At 37.1% G+C, this 12,070-nt stretch overlaps 1 protein-coding gene across 5 annotated transcripts in view; it reads left to right on the forward strand.

Moving 5' to 3' along the window:
* Positions 1 to 12,070, forward strand: part of SENP6 (SUMO specific peptidase 6) — a 110,629-nt gene that overhangs the window by 62,613 nt on the left and 35,946 nt on the right. For all 5 annotated transcript variants that reach the window (XM_060114991.1, XM_060114988.1, XM_060114989.1 and 2 more), the window contains 2 exons: positions 4,784 to 4,932; positions 8,935 to 9,319. In XM_060114991.1, the coding sequence (XP_059970974.1) occupies positions 4,784 to 4,932; positions 8,935 to 9,319 (534 nt within the window). The remainder of the gene's footprint in view (positions 1 to 4,783; positions 4,933 to 8,934; positions 9,320 to 12,070) is intronic.

Raw genomic sequence — 12,070 nt, forward strand, 5'->3', positions numbered from 1 at the left:
TTTGTAAATAATTTCATCTGTACCATCTTTTTAGATTCCACATATAAGCATTATCATATGATATTTGTCTTTCTGTGTCTGACTTACTTCACTCAATATGACAATCTCTAGGTCCATCCATGTTGCTGCAAATAACATTATTTCATTCTTTTTTATGGCTGAGTAATATTCCATTGTATATATGTACCACATCTCCTTTATCCATTCATCTGTCAGTAGATACTTAGGTTGCTTCCATGTCTTGGCTATTGTAAATAGTGCTGCTATCAACATTGGAGTGCACGTATCTATACGTAGAAAATCCTAAAGATGCTACAAAAAACTACTAGAGCTCATTAATGAATTTGGTTAAGTTTCAGGATACAAAATTAATACACAGAAATCTGTTGCATTTCTATACACTAACAATGAAAGATCAGAAAGAGAAAGTAAAGAAACAATCTCATTTACCATTGCATCAAAAAGAATAAAACACCTAGGAATAAACCTACCTAAGGAGGCAAAAGGCCTGTACTCCAAAAACTATAAGACGCTGATGAAAGAAATCGAAGATGACACAAACAGATGGAAAGATATACCATGTTCTTGGATTGGAAGAATCATTGTTGTCAAAAATGATTATACATGGGCTTCTCTGGTGGCGCGGTGGTTGAGAGTCTGCTTGCCGATGCAGGGGACACGGGTTCGTGCCCCGGTCTGGGAAGATCCCACATGCTGCGGAGCGGCTAGGCCCGTGAGCTATGGCCGCTGAGCCTGCGCATCCGGAGCCTGTGCTCCTCAACAGGAGAGACCACAACAGTGAGAGGCCCGCATACTGCAAAAAAAAAAAAAAAAAAAAAAAAGACTATACTACCCAAGGCAAACTACAGATTCATGCAATCCCTATCAAATTACCAGTGGCATTTTTCACAAAACTGGAACAAAAAAATCTTAAAATTTGTACGGAGACACAAAGGACCCTGAATGGTCAAAGCAATCTTGAGAAAGAAAAACGGAGCTGGAGGAATCAGGCTCCCTGATTTCAGACTATACTACAAAGCTGCAGTCATCAAAGCAGTATCGTACTGGCACAAAAACCGATATATAGATCAATGGAACAGGATAGAAAGCCCCAAGATAAATCCACACACCTACAGTCAATTAATCTACAACAAAGGAGGCAAGACTATACAATGGAGGAAAGACAAGTCTCTTTCAATAAATGGTGCTAGGAAAACTGGACAGCTACAGGTAAAAAAATGAAATTGGAACATTCTTTAACACCATACACAAAAATAAACTCAAAATGCATTAAAGACCTAAATGTAAGGCTGGGTACTATAAGACTCTTTGAGGAAAACATAGGGAGAACACTCTCTGACATAAATTGCAGCAAGATCTTTTTCGATCCACCTCCTAAAGTAATGAAAACAAAAAAAAACAAATGGGACCTAATTAAACTAAAAAGCTTTTGCACAGCAAAGGAAACAATAAACAAAACGAAAAGACAACCCACAGAATGGGAGAAAATATTTGCCAATGAAGCGACCGACACGGGATTAATCTCCAAAATATACAAACAGCTCATGCAGCTCGGTAACAAAAAAGCAAACAACCCAATCAGAAAATGGGCAGAATATCTAAATAGACATTTCTCCGAAGAAGACCAAAACATACAGATGGCCAAAAAGCACACGAAAGGATGCTAACATCACTAATTATTAGAGAAATACAATGAGGTATTACCTCACACAGGTCAGAATGACCATCATCAAAAAAATCTATGAACAATAAATGCTGGAGAGGGTGTGAAGAAAAAGAAACCTTTCTACACTGTTGGTGGGAATGTACATTAGTATAGCCACTGTGGAGAACAGTATGGAGATTCCTTAAAAAACTAAAAATAGAGCTACCATGTGATCCAGCAATCCCACTCCTGGGCATATACCCTCAGAAAACCACAATTCGAAAAGATACGTGTACCCTAATGTTCATTGCAGCACTATTTACGATAGCCAGGATGGGACATGGAAGCAACCTAAATGTCCATTGAGAGAGGAATAGATAAAGAAGATGTGGTACATATAAACATCGTTTTTCTCTATTTAATCAGTAAAAATTTTCAGTTTCTCTCAGGGCTTGGACCCCTTGTTTCCCCCCTTGTTAATTGTGTTAAGAGGTAGAGAAAAATGTGACATAGACATGATGAGATAGCTGTAGTGGAGAGAAGAATGTGAGTATATGATCAAGAATGAAATGATAATAGTTTTTAAAATGTCAGTCTCTGAGTAGGGTCTGGCAGGAAAACGATATAGGGACATACTCGAGCAAAATGATTTGCAGTGATATTGTGGGGATTACAAAGATTCCTAAAATATGTTTAAAAGGAAAAAGCTCTCTTGTGTACATACAAAAATTTAATTAGCAAGACCAAGAAAAGTTGGAGGAGAAAAAAAAAAAAACCCCATGTTTCAAGACAGCTGTCTCTGTAAATTAAATTATGCCAATAATTGGTTGTGTATTCCAGGTAACTGTTGTGTGTATTTTCTGAATTCCAAATCTTGTCTGCCTCCTTTTTTACTTAGTGCCACATTCTAGTTCTTCAATACTCATTTGTATGGAAACTGCTTTTTATATCTGATCCATCTAACAAAGTAAGTTAGCCTTCATAGGAATATAGCTAACAGCTAGATGCTTTGACTGGAGCAGCTGCTCTGTAACCTCAGGTGTTCTTGGGAGCAGCTTTCCTTTCCTCTCCCTGGCTGAATCCTTATGTTTCTAGGTCTGCGACTGTATCAGTTTCTCTGTGTGACAGAGTTAAGGCATTTTCCGAGGTGACATAGTACTAACATCCCTTCCTTTCAACCATATGATTTCATCTTTTTTGAATGTGTCATATAGTCTTTTCTGATGTGATTCATTAATCCAGTAAACACTTTTGGAGCCCCTGCCTTGTGCAGTTTCTAAACTCTGAGAAAACAGGTGACTAAAACATGATTTCTGCTTTTCCAGAGCTGACAGTATAATGAGAGGAAACAGATCAGTGCAAATAATTAGCTTAAAATAAAATGAGTACTGGGCTTCCCTGGTGGCGCAGTGGTTGAGAGTCCGCCTGCTGATGCAGGGGACATGGGTTCGTGCCCCGGTCCGGGAAGATCCCACATGCCGCGGAGTGGCTGAGCCCATGAGCCATGGCAGCTAAGCCTGCGTGTCTGGAGCCTGTGCTCCACAACGGGAGAGGCCACAACAGTGAGAGGCCCGTGTACCGCAAAATAAAAATAAAATAAAAATAAAATAAAATGAGTACTAATAGAAGTATGGATAAAGTGCTGTGGAAGCTCTGAGTATTTGCTTCATCATGCTTAGTGTGGGATAGAGGTAGCTTCTTAACAAAGAATAGTTTGAATTTACTAGATAAATAGGGAGGGCTTTGCTTGTGAAGAGAACAGCATATATATAAGAAGGTGAAAGAAAACATCCTGGAGAAATGCACGTATTTGAGGTATAGTATTTTTGGAATTAAGACTGGAACATCAGTGCAGCCTTCTGCTTGGCAGGATACGGGGTTCAGACTTTTTTCCTTAGCTAATGGAATCATTGAAAGATTTTAAGCATTAGAGTGGTAGAATCATATTTGAAAGATGACCTTGGTAGTAGGGGAGAAGGATTTGAAGCAAGCAAAATTGGAGTGAGGAAGATCAATTTAGGTAGGAGTTGAGCATCTGAAATACAGCGGCAGTGGAGTTGGAGGGGAAGGAATGAGTTCAAGAGCTATTAGTAGAATTCACTTGACTGTGAGAAAGGAGACACAAGGACAAGTCAACGCTTACTCAGATTTCTAGCTTTGGTGTCCAGGAAAATAAAGGTGTTCAGACTGGACAATGGATGGGAGGGTGGAGTCACTTAGTGGGACTCTGTGATTGCACTAAACCAGAGTAATTGCATGGGTTTCTTAAGACAGTATTGTATACCAAGCTCAGAAAGATAATGCTAATTTTTATGTGTAGATGATCTTATTTTAAAAAAATCAAAAGATAAGAGGATGTAAAAGATAGAAAAACGGAAGTATTTAACAAACTTGGAATTATGCAGGTAGAGCATTTTACTTTGTGGATTCATTAACTTTTGTTTTAGAAACATGTGTTCAGTGTTCTTTGCTGATGAAGTCAGATTGTAATGAATCTTAAATTGTTCTGTTTGGAGTTCGTTAAATCATTTAAAAATTCGAATTATGAATTAATTAGAAATGAAAATGATTGAATTTACATTGAAAAATAATGAAGAAAATTGTCTTTTGTGTGTCTTAAATTTAAAAAACCATTAAATTGAGAATTAGTTTAGTTTCCTTTATCTAAACAGTTGTACCCAATGTTTGAATTCAAATTTTTCTCATTACCAATCTAAGAAGAGTAACCAACTTAGGGGGGAAAAAAATGTGTGTGTGTGTGTGTGTGTGTGTGAGAGAGAGAGAGAGAGAGAAAGAGAGAGAGGGATTCAGTGTAGGAAGTGCTCTTCTGCCTTAGTTGCACAAAATAAGCTGAAGAGAATATTGGTACACTTGATGAAAATGGTCCACAGTTTGGGGGCTGGCAGAGAGATCCTGGTAAAGAAAAGGCAAGAGCAACCAGGAGATGGCCATTGGCTCTGACCTAAAGTTCTGTTTTTCTTTATTGTACATATTGAAACATTAGTTTATTTTAACTAAAACATAATTTGATAATATAAGTTAGTATTTTTTCATAGCAAAAGATCATGAAGAATTTATAAAGTTTAATTTCAGTACTTTTTTTCCCCCTTCCTTTAGATCGTATAATGAAAAAAACAGAAGAGTCTGAATCACACCTGGAATCTGAAATTAAAAGGAAAGTTGCACAGAAACGTTACAGTAGTACATTTCAGTCTACCCCACATTCTCTGTCTCCTGCTTCCAAAAAATGTTTACCTGATATAGAGGTGGGTAGAAAAATTATTCTTTGTTGCTAATCAATTGGTATTTTTATTAATAGTATTTTTAGTATTTATTAAATTCTAGGTGACCTTTTGAATAGGACTGGAAGAAAACTAGAAAAGTTATTTAGGCAAACTTTTCTGCCTTCATTAGATCATTTTTCAATTATCAAAAATCCAGAATATATATCTTTCTGAAAAGAATTTGTGAGCACCTCCCTGCAGCATACTTCAAATGATTGCTCTCAATCAGAACTTTTTAGAAATAAGTTTAAATTTATAGAAAAAATGATAAGTATCCACATATTCTTCCATTTAATTCCCCAGTTTTCCACATTTGCTTTATTGTTCTCCCTCACTCTGCCTTTCCTTTGTGTGTGTGTGTGTGTGTGTGTGTGTGTGTATTTTTCTGTACCATTTGAGTATAAGTAAGGCAGAATGCCCATTTACTACATAATACTTTAGTGTGTCCTTCCTTAAAAAAAAAAAATTCTCCTATATAACCAGAGTACAACTGTCAAATATTTTTAATTAATGTGGCTCCAAAATTATCATCTAATCCACAAACTTCATTCAGACTTTCCCTAACCAGTGTCCTTTATGGGAACAGGATCCAGTTCAGAATCGTGTACATTTAGTTGTCATGATCTTCAGTCTTCTTTAATCTGGAATAATTCCTTGATATTACCTTCTCATTAATAACCTTGATATTTGTAAGGAATATAGGCCTCTTACTTTGTACCTGAAGTTGGGTTTGTCTAATGGTTCATCATGATTTATACATTTTTCAAGAATCCTCAGAAGTGATGCTATGATCTTATTGCATCATATCGGGAAGTATATAATGTTGATTTTCACATTACTCACTTTTATCTTAAGATGTACCCTTCTAGATTTTTCCAAGTATTTTAGTAGGTATTTTTAATAGATATTTCTATACTCATTTATTTATTTTATTTATTTATTTTTGGCTGCATTGGGACTTTGTTGCCGTGCGTGGGCTTTCTCTAGTTGTGGCGAGTGGGCTTCTCGTTGCCATGGCTTCTCCTGTTGCAGAGCATGGGCTCTAGGCACGCGGGCTTCAGTAGTTGCAGCACGTGGGCTTCAGTAGTTGCAGCACGGGCTGAGTAGTTGTGGTTCGCCAGCTCTAGATCATGGGCTCAGTAGTTGTGGCGCACGGGCTTAGTTGCTCCACGGCATGTGGGATCTTCCCAGACCAGAGCTTGAACCTGGGTCCCCTGCATTGGCAGGCAGATTCTTAACCACTGCGCCACCAGGAAAGTCCCTATACTCATTTATTAATAAGAGTTTTTTCTTATCCCACGTTTACTTATATATTTTTCTATTTTTATCAGCTTAGACACATAGATTCTTATTTTACTCAAAACGGTTATACTCCATAACTATCATTTTTCATTTTGATGCTCAAATTGTCCCAGACTTGGCCCATGGAAAGTTCTTCAAGCTGACTACTGTTTCTTTTTGACATATTCCCATCATTATTTGAGTACTTACTTTATGGTATAACCAGATGGTCTAGACTTCTTTGTATTTTCTCTGCATCAGCTCTAGAGTCATGCATTTCTCCCAAGGAGCCATTGTTTCTATAAGTGGAGGGAAGATATTTGGGCAATAGTTGTGCTCGTTGCTACTGGGTGTCACATTTATAGGCCCTCTCAGTGACTGAACTAGGAAATATTTGTGTGCTTATGCGTTAATATTCAGTACTTATTCAAATCTATGAGTTTACATTGACAATTCCATTTCTAGTCCAACACCACATTGTTTACTTTAGCCTTTTGTATGTTGCATGTTTGTAACTCCCTTCTCTGACAGTGAGAAACCTGTCTCCCATGTCTCCAGTGTATTTACTTATTTGCTCCGTTGCCTTTTACGTGCCCAGTCCTCTGGCATGCCAGCCTAAGGTTGGCTTGGGACATACTGGCCTTCCCCACAGTGCTTGGCCCACTGCTTGGCCCAGGGAAAGGAGGAGAGAAGAAGAAAGCTCCTTCCCAGACACATCATCCTGTCTCCATTAGGCATGCAAGCTAAAAACCTCAGAATTTTTTTTTTAACATCTAATATATATTTTCTTCTTTTTTATGTTTACTCCCATGCCACTTAAGCTTTTCTTAGTGGAGATAAAGAATAGATTGGAGCCATCCTCTACGTAACTTTAAATTCTTGACTAAGATTAGTGTTTTTTCTTTCCATGTGTAGTCTGTGAAATTTCACACTATGTACTGCTTGTAAGAAAACAAGGTCTTTGGTATTTAATGAGACTATAAAAAGTTCAGAATATTTACACAGTATGACATTATCTCAGTGGTATCTCATCAAAGGCAGGCTCTTTCTTATTAAGTATAGTTGGTTATTATTAATGTGTAGAGACTGGCAGATAACTATGTGATACGTAATTTGGATTTATTTTATTTTGTAAGTCTTCCACTGACCAAAAGGGAGGAAATGACACTTTAATTAATCTTTGTTTCCCAAAAGAAATTATACTTAACATACAATTGTTAGGAAAATTTACTACTTTACTAAAAGTAATTGAACATTGTTGAGATTCTAGTTTTTAGGTCACTAGGTTGATAAAATTCTTAACCTCTAGTTTTTATCCTGAAAAAGTTATCATGTTTGGTTCAGCTGATCTGCATTTGACTCCTAATCGTTGCAAATGTTTCTAAGATACGTGTTTCTTAGCTGATGGAAGGCATATGATAATAGTTGATGATATATTTCCTTCTGTATTTTAATAGTAGAGAAGTGCTTTTTCTGTTTCTGTATCAATTTTATAAAAGAAAATATGTGAAAGTATTGCTTTTCCATGGAGTTCTTTTTACTGAAATATGTCCTTTATTATAGACAATAAAGTATTGGAGACAGTCTGAACCCAGCTTGATCATATCCTCGATTCTTAAAAGGCAGAGTTAGCTCATATAGCTGATTCCCACTGTGGCAAATGGGGGTCTAGCTCCCACATAAATGAACATATTTAAACTTTTTTGAGTGTACCACAATATTTTTTAAACCTAGCTAGACGTGGAAATATGTCTATGCTCATCATGAAAATAATGGGGTTTAGATTTTTTTTTTTGAGGGTTTAGAGGGTAGTATATAGATAGGGACTGCTCTGTTGTTCATGGGTTTCCCTTTCTGGTACAGTAGGACGTGGTCAACCATTTGCATTATTTGTATATTTATTTTCCTTCTTATAGATATAAGTGCTACAGAACCTTGTTCACATAAATAGGTACATGAGTATGGAGTTTTATTACAGTAATATCACCAAGTACTTTGAACTCCTACGTTATATGCTTCAAAATTACATGACACTCTACTGTCAAAAAACATTTTTTAATGATATAACAATTGTAAGAGGCCTAGATTAGGCCTTCCTTAAAATATTTTTGAAGTACTGTCTTAGAAATAAATTATCTTGTAAAAGTTTTTGTTAATCAGAACTTAGAATTGATTCTTTTTTCCAACATTTAAAATTATCCTTCTGCTTGGTTCGGTGATTTTTATACCGCAAGGCAGTGCACCCTTGTAATATTTCAAATGGAAGATGGGTTTAGTGTTCTTTTTTTTTTTTTTTTTTTTTGCTTTTAAGTATGAGAAGAACAATTGTGGCAGGTGATGCTTTGACATGAGAAGCATAATCAAATCAGTTTTTGGAAAGGTTACGTGTGTGAATTGAGGATCTAGATGTTGATTCCCTTGAGATTATATATGTCCTATATGCCTTAGAAAATCTTTATGTAACCCTTGAGGAATATACATAGTCCAATTTGAAGACTGCTGGACTAGATGATTTGAAAATTCCTTCCAGCATTCTGATGCTAAATCTCAAGTAACATGCAGGGTTTTGTGGTAGCCATAGTGATGATGATGGGAAGTAGGAGATTTAATTTTGAGATTACTGTTGTTGTTGTTCCATTATGTTGAAATAAAATGCCAAAGTCTTTTGCTTCTTTCCTTATTTTTTATTTTTTGCAATTTAAGGTTTCTAAACAGTGTGGATATTGTCCAAAATGTGGAAAAGAAAAAGAAAATCAGACCAAATGCCAAAGTTGTGGTATTCCTTTTCCTAAGGATTTGCAAAGAAATTGCAGACAAGCTGTAACTTTGAATGAATCTACTGGATTATTAAGAACATCAATTCATCAGAATTCCGGAGGACAGAAGTCACAAAACACAGCATTACCAGCCAAGAAGTTTTATGGCAACAGTGTGGGAAAGGTTCCAATGGATATTATTGTAAATTGTGATGAGAGTGGACAGAATTATTTACAGACTAATGGGAAAGTCATTTTACCTAGGGCAAAAGTAGCCAAAATCACAAACCTGAAAGAAAGGAAAACAAGCCTGTCAGACCTAAATGATCCAAGTAAGTATTTTACTCCCTTTAGTATTGCTGATATCAGTCCATTATTTTTCACATATATTTTTAATGTGAGCATGAGCATATTTCAGAACTGTAGTTTTAAAAGGTATCTTCTTGCGTCAGTTATGTGACATGGTTTTGGGGTAGATTATTAGAACTGTCCATGTAGTTGGAAAATATAAGTGACTTTGTTCTTATTCCATCCATCTTAAATAGTTTAAAAAAAAAAAAAGGCACAGACCTTGGCCCTAGTCTTAGGTCAAGTGCCAGTTATGCCCCATTTTGTAAATTTGACCCGGTTAATTTAATCTCTCTGATCTATAAGTGGATATATTTCCTGCCTGATAGGGTTCTTGAGGGAGTAAATTTAAAAATAACATGAAGTGCCTAGCATAGCTCAGTAGAGCTGAAAATTCGTTCCCGTACTACTTTTGTTCATCTCCTAAATCTTTTTTCCTCTCTTTAGTCACATGTACATATGTGTATGTATATGAAATGCAGTCCTTTTTGTAACAAATGGCACAAGATTGGAAACAATCATGAACTCGTTGAATCAACTATAGTGTACGTAACTGTACAAGGGGGAAGAAAGATCTTATTGTGTAGAGTGATTTCCAAGATCTGTAATCAAGTGAATAAAGCAAGGTGCAGATCAGAGCTTATAGTATGCTACTCTTTAGTTATGAAGGTTGGGAGAATATAGGTTTGTTTTTTTTAATGAAAAGATATATCAAAAGCTAATTTTAAAAAGAAGTTAGTTGGGGCCTCCCTGGTGGCGCAAGTGGTTGAGAGTCCGCCTGCCGATGCAGGGGATACGGGTTCGTGCCCCGGTCTGGGAGGATCCCATATGCCGCGGAGCGGCTGGGCCCGTGAGCCATGGCCGCTGAGCCTGCGCGTCCGGAGCCTGCGCGTCCGGAGCCTGCGCGTCCGGAGCCTGTGCTCCGCAACGGGGGAGGCCACAACAGTGAGAGGCCCGCATACCGCAAAAAAAAAAAAAAAAAAAAAGAAGTTAGTTGGAAGGGTAGGAAACAGTGTAGGAGTTAGGGATAGATGCTAGATTTCTCCAAATATATCTTGTTTTATAGATTTGATTTTGGAACCATGTAAATGTTTTACATGATTACAAAACAAAATTAAGTCAGATTTAAAACAACAATAAAATCAAAAACAAAATGAAACAAATGAACTTAATTATATATCTAGTTGGTGGCTTGAACACACAGAATTATTTCAAATTAATTTACATTAAATTAATATTGTGGCTATACATCCCTAATGTTCAAACAGAACTCCAAAGAAATCCTGAGTGTATTCAGTAACATTATTGTTAATAATATTACTATTGCTTTTTTTTTTTTTTTTTTGCGTTATGCGGGCCTCTCTCTGTTGTGGCCTCTCCCGTGGCGGAGCACAGGCTCCGGATGTGCAAGCCCAGCGGCATTAGCTCATGGGCCCAGCTGCTCCGTGGCATGTGGGATCTTCCCGGACTGGGGCATGAACCCGTGTCCCCTGCATCGGCAGGCGGACTCTCAACCACTGCGCCACCAGGGAAGCCCTACTATTGCTATTTTTAAACACATATTGATAAAACGAACAAGCAATTATGTCATTGTCTCCAGAAACCAAGATTTTCGGTGTTATAGAAAAGGGATACAAAAGCAAAATCAAAGAAGTAAAAATAACTGTAACTTTAAATTTGCATTGGAGATAATACTGGAACTTATTATATATTTTCTATTAAATAGAAAATATTTTTTAGTTTTACCCATAAAAAATGCCTAGAAACAGTAAGCGACCCTTGTATAGAAACAAGCAACCCTAGTTCCCATATCTGTGTTTTTGAATACCATTTTCCACTAAAAATAATCAGAGCTTCTCAGAGAAATGGCTGACTCCAGGTTTGGAGCACAGATGTATGCGATAAATCTCAATCATCGAGTCATATCAGAAAGCATAGAAACAGTCACAGTCAACTGTGGTCATGTCAAAAGCACACAGGAACCAGAATGAAAGGGCTCCCACTGACCAAGAATGAGACTGCTTGGATCACAGAAGAAATCATAACTACTATGTATTGAAATATGTCGAATTTATCAAAATTAGTTCATAATGATATCCCCCTACTCCCTCACAAACAAAAAAGCTCCCCATTTGGTTACCTTATAAAAGGGATACAATCAAGAATTTTTTTCAACCTCAGAAACATGTCAAATTCTATCTTAATTCAATTCAGTGTAAAAACCTTAACCCATACCAGTACATTAGCTTATTTTCCAAAAGAGCTTTGTTGGAAAAGGAATTACCGTATGACAGCTGTCCAGCCAACACTCTGTTGTGATGTTATGAGGATGCTGTTATTTTAATATTTTATGATGCATTTTAGTGTTATACCAATGCAATATTAAATGTTAATATCATTTGAATCTTTACTAATGGTGAGGTTTTTACATGTTAATGTAAGATATAACTAAAACTCTAACTTATTAGGCAGTTCCTGGGTATTATTCTGAGCCAAACCTTATACTGGAAACTCAATGTCCTGAGGAGATTTCCAGGATGAGGGGAACTGGAAGTTAGTAAGGCTAAGTTGATAAGTAAAAAAACAAAATAGGGCTTCCCTGGTGGCGCAGTGGTTGAGGTTGAGAGTCCGCCTGCAGATGCAGGAGACACGGGTTCGTGCCCCGGTTAGGGGGGATCCCACATGCCGCGGAGCGGCTGGGCGCATGAGCCATGGCTGCTGAGCCTGCGCGTCCG

Source organism: Mesoplodon densirostris, chromosome 12, assembly GCF_025265405.1.
Source record: "Mesoplodon densirostris isolate mMesDen1 chromosome 12, mMesDen1 primary haplotype, whole genome shotgun sequence".
Lineage (NCBI taxonomy): Eukaryota > Metazoa > Chordata > Mammalia > Artiodactyla > Ziphiidae > Mesoplodon > Mesoplodon densirostris.